Source organism: Ambystoma mexicanum, chromosome 2p (genome assembly GCF_040938575.1).
Source record: "Ambystoma mexicanum isolate Mex_15411 chromosome 2p, UKY_AmexF1_1, whole genome shotgun sequence".
Classification (NCBI taxonomy): domain Eukaryota; kingdom Metazoa; phylum Chordata; class Amphibia; order Caudata; family Ambystomatidae; genus Ambystoma; species Ambystoma mexicanum.
The window spans coordinates 722,253,731-722,271,620 of NC_090923.1; the positions used below are offsets into that span (position 1 = coordinate 722,253,731).

Genomic DNA, 17,890 nt, shown 5'->3' on the forward strand with positions numbered 1-17,890 from the left:
ACATTGCTCTTGCCCCTGCTGGAGTACAAGGCTTGTCCAACTTCTCGAGGGCCGGATCCATTTCGGCTTTTCAGGATACCCCTCATTAATAATCATTCGATAGATTTGCATACAATGATTCTAAATGTGTGCACAAAATGGAGGCAGAGGAAAGATGGCCGATGATGCTCAGCGGCAAATCAAACAAACTTATCTTCACGATATGCCAATTCCTACAAGAAATACTAAAACTAGACAAACATGCCACAGAATGAAAGGAAAATTGAGAAAGGAGATAAATGAAAAGTTTAAAATTAAACTAGAACATTTGACTAAAAAAAACATTTTTGTTCTTCAATATTAATGAGGGATATCCTGGGGGATATCCTGAAAAACCGTCAGGTTTCTGGCCCCCGAAGGCTGGAGTTGGACAATAAAGGTGTAAACGAACACAAAGGTGTGCTGATCCCTACAGGTGTGCATATATCCTCCCCAGCCTATGTCATAATATGCACAGCAGTCAGCAGCAGCTTTCTGACCTGTGCCAGAGTACACGGAGGGGCCTTGACTTTCACCATAAACCAAACAACACTCGTAACCTGTGAGGGGGCACACACATTGCCGTTATCTTGTGCATGGTGCACATATCCACTGCTTGTGTACTCAAGAACATGAACGCCATGACTCATAGAAGAATATAATACTCCCTGCACTGCAGTATTATTATTATAATTATTATTATAAGCCGGTAAGATAGCACAGCGAGTAAATCGGTCGCTTTGACATCTGTGCAGAGCCTTCTGACACATGTTAAAATCCCGGCAGGGCCAAACTCAGCCTTTCATCCTGCCGAGGTCGATAAATGTGCAACACAGACTGTGGGCAATAATAAGCAGCGCTCAGATGTCTGAAGCTTTGTAGCGCTATATAAGAGCAAATTATTATTATTATTTTATTATGGTATTTATTTAGCGCGGACCTGGCTTCGAGAAGCAACAGAGCGCTTTAGAGAGGTATAAACAGTACAGATGCATAACAGAGCGCTTTAGAGAGGTATACAATAGTACAGATGCATTACAGAGCGCTTTTCAGAGGTAAGAACTGAACAGATATACAGCGGGGGTAGGATAAAGAGGGGCACAGAGGAAGGGTACAGCTGTACTGGGCGGGGGAGGGAAGATGGGTGGCATCTAGCGATTCAGGTGGCGTGAGGAGTGACATGATGGCCTGGGTAACGTAGCTGTATAAACACATATACCAGTCCACCCTTGTGCCCTGTGAACCCAGAAGTCCAAGTGATGTACCAAAGACACACATTAACCACCTCACCTGTCCTAGAGTACTATGAGCTCCCCCTAGTGTAGGGCATAGCACACAGAGCATCACCTCTCTTGTGCCAGAAAAAAGGCAAGACCCTGTGATATGTGGCAGCGAAAGTAAGGATCATGTCTGCACAGTCCTGGAGGATGCGAAGCCAGGCCCAGACTATGGAAGGAGGAGCATGCTATATACAAGATTTGCCCTACTTTCCTTGAACCAAATGGCCCCCTTGAAGCACTTCCAGACCTCGGAACAAAAACAAGCCACCTCTTGTACAGAACAGAACTGAACGCCCTGAAGAAAATCCACAGCAAGATGGAACTGATTGTCACGTACGGGTTACACGAACTAGGACAAGATAGCCTACCAATGCCAACTACGGCGCCAGAGAGCAACAGTCCAATGAGCAAAGACAACAGAGTGCTCAAATCTAATGACCACGAGCTATACAACAAAAGCAGATGTTCAAGTTCATCAAAGAATTTAGGGACCCATTTACTGGCAGCTATGTCCCTACTACATCACAAGAGCTGTGTAACATCTCCAGACTTTACACCAACAGTCACCCGGATCCACCAGCCCCCAGATGAGACGCCAGCAAATCTGGCACAGGACTCAGTATCAAACTGTCAACTCATTGCAACCCTGCCTTCACTTGTCAGCCTCAGTAACTTGAATTTACCAAACCAGTGGCAGCTAGTAACAGAACTGGTCCCTTGAAGACTCATGCCAACCAGATATCCTCAAAAATATTATCACTCAGAAAGCACCTGCAACCCTTCAACGTGCAGTAATGAAGGCCTCCCATGAGCCAGGAGTGGCACCTCAGAACTTCAAGACAGCTTTCATCGAATCACCAATAAAGAAGGCACAGGAAACCTAGAGGACATAACTACAGGGTTTGAAATTGAGGGGAGCTGGTAGCTATTTAGCTTGTAACCTCGAAGAGCCTGCTTAGCTTGAGACCAACAGCTACCAGGAGCTACTTCTGGCTCCCCAGACCAACTGATGCCAAACAAATACACCTATGTGAATTTATCTCTGCATTCGGGACAGTATATAAATAAACATGTAGATATATCTGTACAATATTCAAAGCATAAGGGGTCATAAATGATGAACAAAATGTTATGTTTTCATCGTGTGTGGAAGTGAGATTTGTGGAACGCTATGTACTCGTTCCTTGTTCCCCAGTGGTAGCTCCTGGTAAATGTTTAATGCTGGATACACAGGAGCTGCTTTTAGCTCATGCTTATACCATCTGATTTCTAGCCATGAACTCCTGCCACATATTCAGCATACCCTACACGGCCAAACATCCGGAGAGCTATATCGATAACCGGCTCCATGGCCATGTGGAAAGAAAGAACACAGAGAGAACATGATCAGCAGTGCCACCAATATGAGATGACCTGAAGTGGACCACTGATATGGGCAAACACTGCACCCTCGTGCGACCAGTCATCTCAGTAGCATTTGACACGGTCAGCCATACCATCTTGATCAAAAGACTGAAAGAACCTAACAGCTCCAGTGCAGATCATGAATAATGTAATTCCTCATTGAAGGAACATAAATCGCCTCTCCCTCTTATCAATCAACCCCATGCAGCATTACCGGTGGAGTACATTAAGCATCGAACCTATCACCCCTTCTCTGCAATATCTACAAGACTCCACTTATAAAAAGGAAAGGACAAGATCTCAGATGCTACATTTATGCAGATGAATGCAAATCATCTTCAAACTATCTACTGACAATGAAGACCCACTGGACCTCACCCAGGTCTCAACCAAGTGAACCCATGGATGACCAAGAATAGCCTGAAAGTCACCCCCGACCAAATGGAAACCTTGATCTGCCCCACTACACTGGCAGCCATCTATAGCCCTAATCCGATGATGTGGGAAACTGCCCACAAACCCCCAAGGTGGTCGCAGCTTTCAGAAACATGATGGACAGCCTGCTAACAGTGCAGCCTGAAATTATAACACAGGTCGGGAAATGCTTTTTTGCCAACTATTGCTCTGATGTGTCTGGTCTGTTCTCACCTTCTGACAGAGAGCCCAGCTACCACAACCTCACTGGTACTATTAAGCCTGAACTACGTGATTAGCTTATCCTGCAGAATCTCCGAACATGCCTTGAAAATGTTACGGGGAATATGGCTCTTACGGGTGCTACTGCGACTAGACAAAAGAGCTCACATCACACCCTCACTGCAAGCCCTGTGCAAGCCCTCATGTCTGGCAAAGAAAACAAACAATCCATAGCACTGTGCATCCCCAGTGGTGAGGGAAAGAATTCATTTAAAAAAGGTAACAACCTCCAATCAGGAAACACTACAAACATCCAGTAACACCTAACTCTTGACCATGCAAACCACCAAGGAGGCTCATAATTTACAGTAATGAGAACCAGAATTTGAAAAGCAATCTCAAAGGAATCTGCATGCAGCCGCACCCCCTTGCTTTCCACAAAGCACCAAGGCCTGGTCCTTTACCAGACACCACAAAGCTTGTCATCCCATTGAGGTTATAGGGAGTTATCCGACTATTATCATTGAAATACCTACACCCAGCCAGGTATTATGCACTCAGGCATGAGTCGAACATATCAGAAAGAGCCTGGAACCAACACCAAATCCGGTGGATCAGATGATGGAAGACATCCATGATAAGGCATCGCCAGAGTTAATACGAACTACCAAATAGCCATCTAGCCTCTTGCCCAAACTGAAACCATATCCCCCCACACCACCATAACATGGAAACCAGTGTTGGGAAGGGAGCAAGCCCATCCCACTCCCCAGGCACTTTAAGGTGGTACAAGCCCCATTGGAAGAACTATAAAAGACCAGGTGCGAGGACATGCGATTTAGACATTTAGACATAGTGCAAGCGAAAACCATTTTTTTAGATATATAGTAGCTATAGTCAAAGCACAGGGCTTGCACGGCCATGCAGCATTTAGTGTGTTAGACACAGGGCGCGCGGCTGAAGGGGAAATCTAGCTAGACCCAAGCGCTGATGATTGAGGCCCACACCGCCAACTTCCACAGAAACCCTTCTTTGTTTTAAGGATGTTGCCAATATGTTTGTTCTAAAAAGAATGTGCCCTGCAAGGCCACGAGACAGTACTTGGCATCTTGGTGTACGTGTTATCACAAACAAGAGGAAGCAGGCCTCCGATCCCCACCCAGCTAACTACGAGTTATAGCCCCTAAAAATTCCCTAGTCCAGAGACCTCTGAATTCCACGATACCAGTTGACCCCAGACCACTGACCATAAACCAATCAACCATAAGATCTGAGAGTATGGTTGTCCGACCTTCAGGTACAGGGAGGGATGAATTATAGTTCAAATGCGAGGGTGGAAGCCTTGGGAGCTGATGAGGCGATCGGGAATGAGTGAAGTATGTGTGGGTCGGTGTGATCTCGAATCTCCCCCTGTGCCAGTCTTCGAGCCTGCCAGGTGCACTGTATAATAAAAGAGTAGCATTGTTCACAAAGGTAGCTAATTGCTTCTTTGGCCTTGGTTCCATGGAGACGGTGAGCCCAGCAGAACCCATGTGATGGAAGACGGATGGACTGGGTTGAGACCAATGACCTGGCATCCCCTATGGATCAGGCCGACCATATATAGGGTCGCACCAACCAGCCACCCAGGTTCTCACTGTTTACAATGATGTCACCTACGACGCTGTGTCTCCCTATAAAATTCTGCTTGAACACTTTTTGGCAGAATGTTCTGTGGCAACAGAGCTCTTTGCTGTTGCATCTTTCTTTGCAGAAATAAATACTTGTTTCACTTGCAAGAGCATTTTGGGCTTTTTACCCTAGCGGGTGGTATTTTTTCTAGTGTGAGCGTTTAGGGGCGTGCCTTTACCAGCAAAGGCAAACACCCTTGACCAGAACCTCAAAGCTCATAATATACATGCATGGGCCACATGACCTCTCTTAATACCAAAAACAGGCACTTCAGGGTATTGCCAGGCCGCGTCTCACCACACTCTGCACCTGCAAAAATACCAGCAAACCTACCCACACACACAGGTTGGTTTCTACTGATAGGCAACCAACAAGGCAGCAACCTCTCTCTCATGGGTGTAGTTTTAGGGGGGGGACAGGGCTATTTGTCCCCACCCCCCCCCCTGAACTTTCATGGCACACCATCACCATTTGGCTGGGGCACCTTTTCTTCAGATGTCATGCCCCCCCAACATTTTCAGCAAAGTTACTCCACTGCTCTCTCTCACCGCTCGACTCCCGCTAATGCCCCTCCCCAAACCCCACTAAACCAACCCATCTCTTCTAGGTCTCAAAGCAGCATGCTGCCAAAAGAATGGCTTATGTTGTGCTACATAAGAACGAGTAGCAGTCAGAGTGCTTCCCTTGACAAGTATCCGGGAACACACTGTGCCTAGAGGAGATTCAATATGCAGTGTGCATCACAAGTTCTGCTTTAAGGTGCTGCCTGGTGCCCAGAAGGCCCCTGTAGCTTTGCAGTGGGCAGAGGTACAGGAGAATGGACCCGCCCTCAAGCCATAACAAAGGGCACATGCCACCCTGTGCTTAACCTAAAGGGCAGGGCGTTCGGCAGAATTACCACGAATTTAACACGTTTTTTACCTTTAAGTGCTGATTTAAGATTTTCCCTAGTCGATTGTGGTCACGTGCCTTTTAGAACTGCGCCCTGCATAATGTGGAACGATTTGATAGTCTGTTGTCCCAGAGGGACTGCGCACGCCGCAAAAAGACAAACCCCCAGCGTAAGGGCCAGTGGCAGCGGTGCTCCTCTACTTGTTTTTAAAGTTTTACTGTACCAATATTTTTATTTGAAAAAGAAACAGTTCCAGAACGGTTTAGTTTTACAATAAAAGTGTAGGAAGAAGTTGAAACTTGCACTTCAATGCACTGCACTGAACATTCCCTTAAACAGCTGGTGTATTTGTTTAGAGGTTTGGATTGCGCGTGGGAGCGGCATTGCAACGGGGTTTGTGAGGAGCGGGGCCGGGCCAGCAGCGAATATAGTTCCACTACTGTTTTTCGACCACAGACTATATTTGCCACATTCCTTAGCGGACCTAGCCGACAGGCTCAGGCTAGCCTATAGGGCAATAGGCCCATGGCCGAAGTAAAAGCACAAAATGCTGGTGTGGGCTAGTTTTTTTGGGTCAGAGTGGGCTACTTTTTTTGGCCAAAGTGGGCCAGTTTAATGAGTGATGCTGCTAGTAGTTTTGACCAGGGCTGCTGAATAAATATTCTTTGAAATTGACAATTTGCATCACATTTTATCAAAACAATCCCCCAGTGTCACAAAAGGAATGAATTGCGATTTGCAACTGTGGGTCACTTTTTCAATGGTGCCCGAGTCAATTTTATGGGCCAGTGCGACCCTGCCAGCCGAGAGATCCAGGACTCAGTGAGTAAGTTACCAATAGGTCTCCTGAACTGCCTCTACACTGACCAAGGACTAATCCCAATGGACGCACAGAAGGCAACTCATATTACTATGCTACTGTTAAAAGATGCCAGCCCAAGAGCTGGCTAGCCACACCCTGTACAGCACTCCTCTGCTCTCGAGCTAGGTCAGCGCTTTAAACAATCAAATCATATGTAAAATAAATACATGTGGGTTCTTCAGAAAGATCCACATGGCTTTGTGGGGGGAAACATTGTTGTAAGAGAGGCTACATAAGGCAATTATGAATCATAATGTCCACAACCTATGGGTTTGGACACGCACCTTAAATACACACCAACTCTACCACTAAGGTTGCACTGATCGCACAGGTTCAAGCTTCAGACAGCGCAGCTAACTCTAACATTGAAGTCAGTTTACATGATTACACCAAAAGCAGCCACTCTCTATGCCTTAGGTTCGACAGGTCTTACAGGCTCACACGCCTTGCAGACGCAAGCCTTTGACAGCAGAGCGACCTCTCCGCTTGCACTGATGTGACAGGATCAAGTCTCAGAGAGCAGACCTACCCACCGGGTTGCACATCCTAAAGGCACGAGCCTCGCCCAAGAGCACTATCACTCTTGGGTGAGGGTACAGAACATTTGTAGCCAGCGAATCACAGTGCACCAGCTGCAAAACGTCTTTGTTGCATGCATCTTTGGAGCTTTTGTTTTGGTGCTGGGGCCAGTTTACAGAACACTTAGAAAATACTTTTGGACTAGTGTGAGTGTTGCGCGAGCATGGGAGATGGGTATGGGATGCTTGCCCCCATGAGAAAACACAGTGAAAATTGCAGCAAAAACGGCTAGTCGACGAGGTGGGACATATCCCCATCTGTGATATCAATTAAAGAAATAGCACACGCACAGGCTGCTGCACATGCGCATTACTGGCAAGCAAGCGCGCAGCGTCGCGTATGCGCGGAAACCGTGCATGAACTACTTCTTTCACTGGCATCCCTGCAGTGTGCAATGGTGGGCTAAAGACACTTTTGCGGTCAGCACATTGGCATAGGCCGGTTGCAAACATTCTGCAATCCCAAGCCTGAAGGCATCAGTCATTAGCCAGAGCAATCCCATAAATTACGCAGATTGCATCGGCCCGGGCACGACTGCTCGTTCTTATGCCATAAGGCGCCAGAGTTTAGAAAGCTGACTCAGCACTCACGTTCCACAGATGCCGCAGGGCCAAATTGCAATTATGTCTCACTAAAAAATGAGAAATCTCTGCTTTGTTTCTAGTTACAGGGGTGGTGTGGGTACCATAAATCAGCTTTGCATAACTGGAATGAGCCAGATGGACATTCTAGGCTCATATGTAGTAAAGCGCACAGCTTTCGCTGGCTAACAGGATCAGGCATGAGGCAGCCCACCTCACCACATTTTAAGACAGATATTACAACCCAATCCTTGGAGAGCAGGGCTATTTCATGGGTTTCACCGATCCCACAGAACCAGCCTTCAAACAGCAGAGCTTGCCCTCTAATTGTCCCGATACTCCAGACTGTAGGCAACAGCTCTATCTCCCAGGTCGCAAAGATTTTCCAGATTCCAATGCCCAAACCGTCCACACAAGGGACCAGCACTAGCTGGCTGTGGAAACCCAGGATAACTTCATTACAGATAAGAACTGATGGGATCAAAGGGTTTTTATTTAGTGAAAGATGTCACAATAGGCGTTAACTCCCCATCAGATATCATTGACCAAGGAGACGTTTTGGAATCCTTACTGGCCCTGACCAAACTCATTGTGAGGATATGTGAGGGCTATGGAATGTATCCCGGGGTAATGTCACATGCTTTTTTGCATCCTCTCTTTCTCCCATCCAGATGGATTCATCTCTGGTTCATTGTGACATGAGGATCCCCAGTAAAATATCCTGGTGAAGGGGTAAATGGTTTTGTTTCCGAATCAGGGTGAATAGGTTATACCTGCTATAAAACAGGAGTGTAAAATTAAATTCATGTGATGTACAATACAAAGCAATGACTGTGTATCGCTCTCTATTCACAGAGTGGCGCCCCAAGTGTTTCAAAGGAAAATAAAACAAGGAATAGCTCTATTGAAGGCCATAATTGTGCTTGAAAGGTCCTGAGGAAGGCGATCGGAATGAGCTAGTGCCGAAACATTATACAAAGTGAAGTTGTTAAATAACTACAAATGTTTATAATAACTTCGACCTATCGGAACCCAAGATTTGATGTGGTACATGCGAAATGTGATGGCTCTTAATATAAATTGTAGTAACATGGTTTGGATTAATATAAAGCTATATGACCATGGTACAGATATAGGTTTGCCAAACATTGAGGGTGTGTATACCAAATACATGCCTTTCTACTGATTGATGCTGTGTATTTAGCAGTTGAATTGCACTGTGTATGATTGTATAATTCTTGATTGCACTATTTCTGCACTTTTTTGGACATATATAGGAAGCGTGCTCCTTTCTTTAAAGGTATGATTTGTCCTGTTTAATCGAGCTGATGACAAGTGCAGATTTTATAAAATTGGAATAAAATTGCTGCTATTCAGATTTTTGTCAAAAACACTGTTTTGTATATGTGGGTCTTATACTGAAACATGACAGTAGTCCCTTGATGGCCCCTTGAGAATTTTAAATTGTCCATTTAGATGACCTTTTTCTCCATCGGCAAGCTACGTAAGCACACTGTCAATATACATTTTACTAAATATCCAAGCCCAACAAATGCCCCTGTGGCAGCAACTTTGCCTTCAGACATGGTGACATGGGGGCAAACCCCAAACTGCAAGTGTGTGATCCACTGTGGTGTTGCAGGAGCATGTGGGATCCAAGACACACACAGGCCCATTCTGATCATTCAGGGACAGGCAGGATCCACGAGCAATGCAGGCCCTCCACTATCATCTCTCCGGCACCCGCGGCATCCGGGACAGGTAAAGGTTTGTGGACCCTATGAGCACACCTGGGATAGACCAATTCAATGATTCAGTGGAGGCACATGATCAGGGGTGGACTGGGAACCAAAAGTGGCCTTGGAAAGAATTTTTCAACGTGCCCTCGTATTACACATTTTCAGCAAGCCCAACACTTTTCCTATGAGAAAATATGGAAATGCCACACAAAAGAGGCACAGGGTACATAGGCCTGCCGTGAAATCTCCATAGTTCCCTATAGGCTAGTCCACCCTTGCACATGATCAAGCACATGGAGGCTTGCTGATCCTTCACGCAGAAAGTCTTGGGATACAAGACCGATGGATTCCACTGTATCCTCTGAGATAATGTGATAACCGGGACAGACTGAGGCCTACTGGACCTGTATGGATATGTGACACCCAGGACAGAGTGAGGTCTACTGAGCCTGTATGGATATGTGACACCCAGGACAGACTGAGGCCTACTGGGCCTGTATGGATATATGACACCCAGGACAGACTGAGGCCTACTGGGCCTGTATGGATATGTGACACCCAGGACAGAGTGAGGTCTACTGAGCCTGTATGGATATGTGACACCCAGGACAGACTGAGGCCTACTGGGCCTGTATGGATATATGACACCCAGGACAGACTGAGGTCTACTGGGCCTGTATGGATATGTCACACTCAGGACAGACTGAGCTCTACTGGGCCTGTATGGATATGTCACACTAAGGACAGACTGAGGCCTACTGAGCCTGTATGGATATGTCACACCCAGGACAGACTGAGGCCTACTGGGCCTGTATGGCTATGCGATACCCAGGACAGGACAAGACGGGACATAACTTGCGGATGACAGATGAAGGCCCACAGGCCCTCTTTGGATACACTGTACAGAACAGACTTGAAGCTCATGGGTCCTGTAGGCACACATGGGAGCGAGGACAGACCAAGGCCTACTGGCCCTGCAGTGACATGTGGTACCCAGTACAAACTGAGGCCCACTAATGTATGGGCACATGGTACCCACCCCCACTGGTCCTGTATTAACAAGTCATATGCAGGACAGAAAGATGCCCCCTGTCTTGTAGCAACATGTGATTTTTAACTTCCAGGACAGACTGTGGCCCAAAGGCACCCATGACAAACTGAGGCCTACGGGCCCTGTAACGATCCAAAAGAGACCCAGAACCACTCCCGCTGTTTCAAACCCATCAGAGCCCTCCTCCCCCGCCCCTGACGCCTCCAGTTGGCCTCAGCAATCCTTAAAGACCTGCATCTGTCAAGGACCAGTTTAAATAAAGACCTGTAAGGAGAAACCGGCCTCCCAAGCTTGTCCGAATCAGCATTAACACAAGACTACCCACCAGCCGCCCTCCCTCTTCCTCCAAAGCACCACTAGCAGCAGCTCTCCAAATATACTAGAGGAGGGAGGGGGGGGGGGCTGAAGCGAGTCCCTCATCCCTCATCCCAGGGTATATGTGTAAGAGCCTATTTATAACGAGCTGACCAGTGCCCTCTCTCTCTCTCGCCCCTACATGTGGGGCCTAAAAGTGAACTTCTGGTGGTTACACAATCCTGGACTGTGCGTTAAAATGTAACGGTTACGTTTGTGTCTGAACTGGTGTTTCTCTAGACCCTCTTCCAATTAAATATCGCTACTGGAGGCCAACATACCAAGAAAGTAGCCTCGATTCAGTACACGGAGATGCCTGGGTTACTTGGGGAATGGGACTGGCAAAAGCGCAATGTCCACCTGTTATCACTACAACGGCTCTTTGCCCTGGTTGCCACCGTCCTGACGTTGGTTTGAGTAATCCCTACATTTGTTGGGCCTAATGTTACAATCTAGCCTTCTTGGCTTTTTTGTCAAAGTAGAGTTTTGGCTCACTTGCCAACTAGTTGGAAAGCTGGTGTTTCTTTGTATGCTTCTAGATAACGCGTATCGATGATGCCAACCCTCACCCCCGTAACCCATGAACCAAAACTGAAAGGCATGATTGGCGCAGCGACTCGTACTCACGGTTCTTAGGAACTGGATCTCATCCTCTCCCTCTCCGCCCTCAGCCATGGCTCCTGGCGGATGGAGGCCGCAGCTTGTCGATGGCGGCGGTGTTTGCGCTTGGGCTGGAAGCTACTATCTTCTCCTTGGTGGGTCCGGGCTATTTCTAGAACGGCCAGGCACACTTCAGTTTGGGTCAGTAGTTCTTTGGTGAAATGTGTGGAGCTGTCACTCTGCTGGGACCAGCAATAGTTCTGTTGATTTGGTTGGAGCTGTGGAAAGCTCTGTTGAGGACTCTTGGGCAAGTTGGCCTTCTGCGCACTGGGTTGAGCGCTCAGTGGCTCTATTTGGCACTTGGACTGGACTGTTCTTTGGACTCACTCTTGGTTGTCGATGACTCAGTCGAGCTTTCGTTTGACACTCAATCTGGGCTGTTGGGTTGGGGCTGTTGCTGGGTCCTCCGAGCACAGGGTCGAGGTTGTGCTTCGTTGGGTCGGGCTGTCGCTCTTCGAGACTGTTGCTGGTTCGCCGAGCCCTCTTCGGACCGGGGTCAGAGATGTGGTTCAGTGGCGGGTTCTTGGGGCTGAGCTGCAGCAGCTGCGAGGAGCTGCGCTGCCGGCTCTCCGGGCTGCGGGAGTGCCGTCGCTGGCTCTGCTGGGCGCGTTTTGGGTCGGGTGAGAGCGGTCGCCAGCCCCCGGGAGCGCTCGAGGGATCGGGGCTTAGCGCCCTGCGTGTGTCCTGATCAGCTGCCGTTGGCAGACAGCTCGCAGCACCAGCAGAGCACACCGGCTGCCTAGCACTCAGACATATTCCGCAGCCAGTCAGGTGGAGCAGGACCCTCCTCCTCACAGGCTGCCTATTGGCAGGCGAGACCCCCACCCCTCTGACAGGCCAGGAAAGAAGGGGGGCTGCCTCGAGGACTTCCCAGCACGCGGCTATAAGGGACAGCGGAGGAGCCCCCGAAGGACAACAGTCTCCGCTGCGCACACACGCAGGTCTTCCCTTAAGAGGGACGGACGGCCCCGATTCTCAGGCACGGAATTGTGGATATTCGCTAGTTGCATTTTTCCCTCTATTAAAAATCCTTTCGGCTCCAAGCTTTTCAGAGGGGAGTTGCAACAACCCTGACTCAAATCACCTCTGTAACGTTGCGGAGGTGTGTTTAGACACGGGAGGCGCAGGTCAGTTGGGAGACCCACGCCTTCACTGTATTCATGAGTGCAGTGCTGTTCACAATGCTCCCCGCTAGTAATGGCTGGTCAGGAAACGCATGTTGTTTTGACGACAAAATAGGACACAGAAAGCGGGGTCTAACAAGAACGTCCAAGTTTCCTTGACTGAATTTGTTTTCTCAGGGTTACACAGTGTTACATATCATTGTTGTTGATTCTGCAGCATAATGGTAATGTGTGTTAAGTCTTGAAGACTATGATGTCGACAGACAGCACAATTAAACATGCCTTGAAGGTGGGCAGGACATTGAAAGTAAGTTTTGTGTCGACGTTTGTCGTCTATGCATTGGCAGAAACCCATTTCCGTTCCCTGATCACTGCGATGGGCTAACTTGTGGTCCAGAAGTAGGGTGGGACCTGCTCTACTGACATGCGGGACTCAAGTGACCTGGGACCCCTGCCACAGGTGCAGGACCCTGAGGTGACCTCGTGAATGTCCAGCTACTGATGCCCATCCCTGGGCTGACTGACAGCCTGACTGTAATGCGCTAGATGACCCCATGGCATCCAGTCCTCAGGACCGCGCCAAAGGTGACCTCCTAGACTCCTACCCCAGGACCAGTCAGCTGATGACCAGCCTTTGGGTGGACTCCCAAATGAGGGTCAAGATTCTGATGACCAGTCGGGGTGATCCCTGTTAGAGTGTGGTATCATTGCTTGTGAAAGGTGACCTCTTGACTGGCCTACTTCCAGTGAGGCCTCCTGGACATGCTCATTGAGTCGGTTAGACGCCACAGTGGCATTTTAGCTCAGTGCACACACTGCAGAGATCTTTTCAGGTGACTGGCCAAACCAGTCGGTGCATAAGTCTCGGGAGGATAGCTCAGGGACAACGTCCAGGGGTTCGATCCCCAGGTCCACGCTTAGAAACCTCTGTGTATTAAGCGTGTTATAAATAACCAATCATACCATGCGTGGCGTTTTATCTCCTCAAATAATCTATAGGTGGCATGCCACAGAAAAAAGACTGACAGACACCAAGTGACCTCCCAACATAGAAATATATGCATTAGTGGCCTGTCAACTCAGGAACTCCTCCCCAAGGCATCCAGATCCAGGTGATGCCCCACAGGGAATTTCTGACAACAACCGCCCTTTCCGATTTAGGAGCAATCTGAAGGGTGTTACTGGCGGCATCCGAGCCCTGGGAATGCCCTCAGCGACCTCCTGAACCAAAGCACAAGCTGAAGGTGCCCATTCAGGTTTACAATAGTCACAATCTACAGCAGAGGCTCTGGTTGTCTTCCCAACCCACAGAACAACCAGTTAACCAGACACAGCTTGGCCTAGTTTAATGCATAGGGGTCTTGTATAGCACACCTCTGCCATTTTGGTGGCCCCATTGAGCGTTGCCAAGACTCACGCAAAAAGAGTATTCTAGCGTGGCTTCTTCACCAAAGGCTCTCGACGCGGGTGACCAGTCCAAGGCAGGGACTTAATTTCACCAAAATGCCAGGAGTAGCGGAAGTGACATCACACAACCCTTGACCCCTGATGACATCACAGGCAGTGATGTCATTTGACCCCACCCAGAAGTGATATCACAGGAAGGGATGGAACACAACCTTTCACCCCTTGAGAAAACAGGAAGTGACATCACATAGCATGGTTCCTAAGCACACTTCGAAAAATGTGGTTACAATATCACTATAATGTGATATACATTTCATACAAGAATGGATCGCCAATTTGTATCGTTAAGATCAGTGTGTATAGGCCCATATTACCAAATTACTGTGATTACAAGCAGACATCCATGGCCAAATGATAATGATCTGTTATTATATAGCACTTACGCTTAAGCACTTTATATGGAACAAATATACATACAATATCACCGAACCGGTGTTGGTACTCATTTATCGACCTCAGAAGGATGAAAGGCTGAGTTGAGGTGTTTAAGAACAGACTAAATCAGTTACTCACCCCCTGAAGTGTGCCTGAAATAAACCTTTTCATGAGTTCAGCAATTATTGTATAGAATTCCAGAAGGACACATTATTTGGTATTCCTGTTCTTTCTTATTTAGGGTCAAAGAGCACATGGCACTGGCCACAGCCCAGGAGCTTGCATTTTTTTAGGGGTAGCAAGGGAGACCCCAGGTGTAGCAAGGGAGACCTCAAGGGTCGCAGTTGCCACCCTTGGTGACCCCTAAATGATGTCCCTCGTCCAGAGATCAGTTCCTTTTAGATGATTAGTACCATCATTATATCACAATGCTATATAGTGCTACACCCGTTTCTAAACGCTGTAACAGACGTGATTACCAAATTTAATGATGCTCTACTTATCAACCTTGGAAGGATGAATGGCTGAGTCAAGCCCACAAATATTTTAACTTTGCAGATTTCAGGCTGCCCACATGCCTTTGTCAATATGAGTCACAGACAATTTAGGCAACCCAGGCCATACATAGCCTGTGCTAAGAAAACAAAACCCATGAATGCATTTGAGGCATAACTCAACTACCACTAGGCCACCCTTTCCAAGCATCAGTCATTCCTAGAAAGCAGTCTGCGGTTTGTACATTCTACATAATATCAATGGGCACTGATACTATACCCTCCTCTGCACCGCTCTGGCTATCGACTCCAAGCCACTATGCACATGGAGAGAGTACTTTCCAAAGGCTATGTCTCTCTAAATAGCAGAATGTTTCCTATGCATGTTGACACAACCGCAGGGCCCAAAGCACCATGACGTAGGCGCCTTCCATGTCAGATGTGATGAAAGGTTGAAGAGGAACTTCGACATTTAGAAAGAGCGGGCATATTTCAGAAAATGGATGGACCAACCCTGTGGATCTCACCCATAGGAGCGGCTCAAACTGCACCAACAGGAAGCAGTGGGCATTTGCCATGATACACCCATGCCAAATAGGTGAACAAGGAATGACCGTTGGCCAGAAATATGGATGACATTGTTGCAGAGCTGCAAGGAGCCACAATCTTGATTTAAACAACAGGTATCAACAACCCCTATGGCCTCCCGGATCAAGATGTGAATACAGCACCTTCTCCACTCACATTGGTTTATGGCAGGGTATTCAACCTTTTTCCTACCAAGACCCCCCTTGAGTAAAAATATTCTTTCCCTCCCTCCCCCACATAGGGAGTTGCCCCATAGGCTGTCCAAATGATGTCCAGACTCTTTAAAATATAAGCATATTGCTTTTAATAGAAAAAATAAGCAGTCGACGGTCACTTTAATCCTTTTTGATATTAAAAGTCATCTTAATCCCCTTTTAAATAGTATGCCCTCCCCCACACATCTTTCGTGCCCCCTCCGGGGGGCAGCCCCCCAGTGTGAAGACCACTGGCCTATCGTATAAGAGACTTAGTACTGGTGTGGCCTCAGTGGCCAACGTATTTCAAGAGTACATACATGGTATGCTGGCAGGCATGTTATCAATAATGTTAAAGGTATTTGTACCGTGCACAATCACCAACGTAGTTGGTCCCCAGGCGGATCTGTAAACGAGAAGGCGGGTTGCGTTAGTAAGGTGAAGAGGGATAGGGTAGTGAAAGAAGTGTTGGCAGCTTCAGTTCAGTTAACACTGTGCGCCAAGCTTTGGTGCGAGTATCGGATCGATGTCAGACCTCGTGTGCTGTTGGTGCGACTTATGTGTTGTTTGTTTTTTGTTGCGGTGTGGTGAAGTGCGTGCGGCTTGCTGTGCGAGAGGTGGTTGTGTGGTATTTGTAGGGGTTAAGCATGCAGAGATTTTGAGCTTTTTGGTTGATGGGTTATATGACTCGCAGCTGATCTTGGCGGATTGACTAGATGCCTACATTTGAGAATCCTGCATGGTGGGGGAGGGGCCAGGTCTCACAATTCACTACGTTTCACCATACAGTAGACAGAGATGTAGGCCCCACCTAGATACGAGTATCCTGTGATGTGGTAGGGAGGCCTACGTTTGATAATGCATTACATTTCACCATACAGTGGACAAGGCTGGAGGCCACACCCAGACCCGAGAATCCTGCACAGTCGGAGAAAGGCCCAGGTTCCACGACTGGCAGGTTTCAACCTATAATAGACAGAGATGGAGGCCACACCTAGACCCGCAAAGTGGGAGAGGGGCCTAGGCTTCATAATACACTACGTTTCACCCTACAGTAGACAAAGGTGGGGGCTACACCTAGATTTGAGAACCCTGCAGAGTGGATGCGGCGCAGGCTAATGTTCACAATTGTAACTAAATGTGGCATTTGCTATCATTCACAATTCTAACTGTGGCATTTGCTAACATTCACAATTCTAACTGTGGCATTTGCTAACATTCACAATTCTAACTGTGGCATTTGCTAACATTCACAATTCTAACTGTGGCATTTGCTAACCTTCACAATTCTAACTGTGGCATTTGCTAACATTCACAATTCTAACGCATTTGCTATCATTCACAATTCTAACTGTGGCATTTGCTCAGTCACAATTCTAACTGTGGCATTTGCTATCATTCACAATTCTAACTGTGGCATTTGCTATCATTCACAATTCTAACTGTGGCATTTGCTATCATTCACAATTCTAACTGTGGCATTTGCTATCATTCACAATTCTATCTAAGTGTATCATTGATGACATCTTATTAGAGGCAAAACATTTGCCTGGACATAACTCACAATATCACACAGTGACTAATACAGGAGCACAAATGTTCGTTCATGAAGGAAAATTTACAATGTTTCAGACACGTGTTTAACGCTAGAAGCATGACAGCAGCTCCGAAGAACGTCGCAGGTCTGAAGCCAGTGGCGGCTCTTCTCCTCATCGCTGAGCCCCCCCCTGAGACTTATTTTCCACAGTATTTATGATCCCATGTCCGTCGTCATGAACAGAAGCGTTTTCTTTTCACCTTATTTCTGTTTATTTGTACAGGCTGTGAGGCTCCGTGTGTGAAGTCATGGAATGTCAACCTGGATGGGCGAGGCCTGGCCCATTCCAAGCCCTAGGTTCATTGGTATTCAATACGTGGCTCT

General features: G+C 47.5%; 1 protein-coding gene across 8 annotated transcripts in view; it reads right to left on the reverse strand.

Moving 5' to 3' along the window:
* Nucleotides 1–12,501, reverse strand: part of RYR1 (ryanodine receptor 1) — a 946,449-nt gene extending 933,948 nt beyond the window's left edge. For all 8 annotated transcript variants that reach the window (XM_069644325.1, XM_069644324.1, XM_069644319.1 and 5 more), the window contains exon 1: nt 11,695–12,501. In XM_069644325.1, the coding sequence (XP_069500426.1) occupies nt 11,695–11,742 (48 nt within the window). In that variant the 5' untranslated portion in view covers nt 11,743–12,501. The remainder of the gene's footprint in view (nt 1–11,694) is intronic.
* Between the last annotated feature and the right edge of the window lie 5,389 nt (nt 12,502–17,890).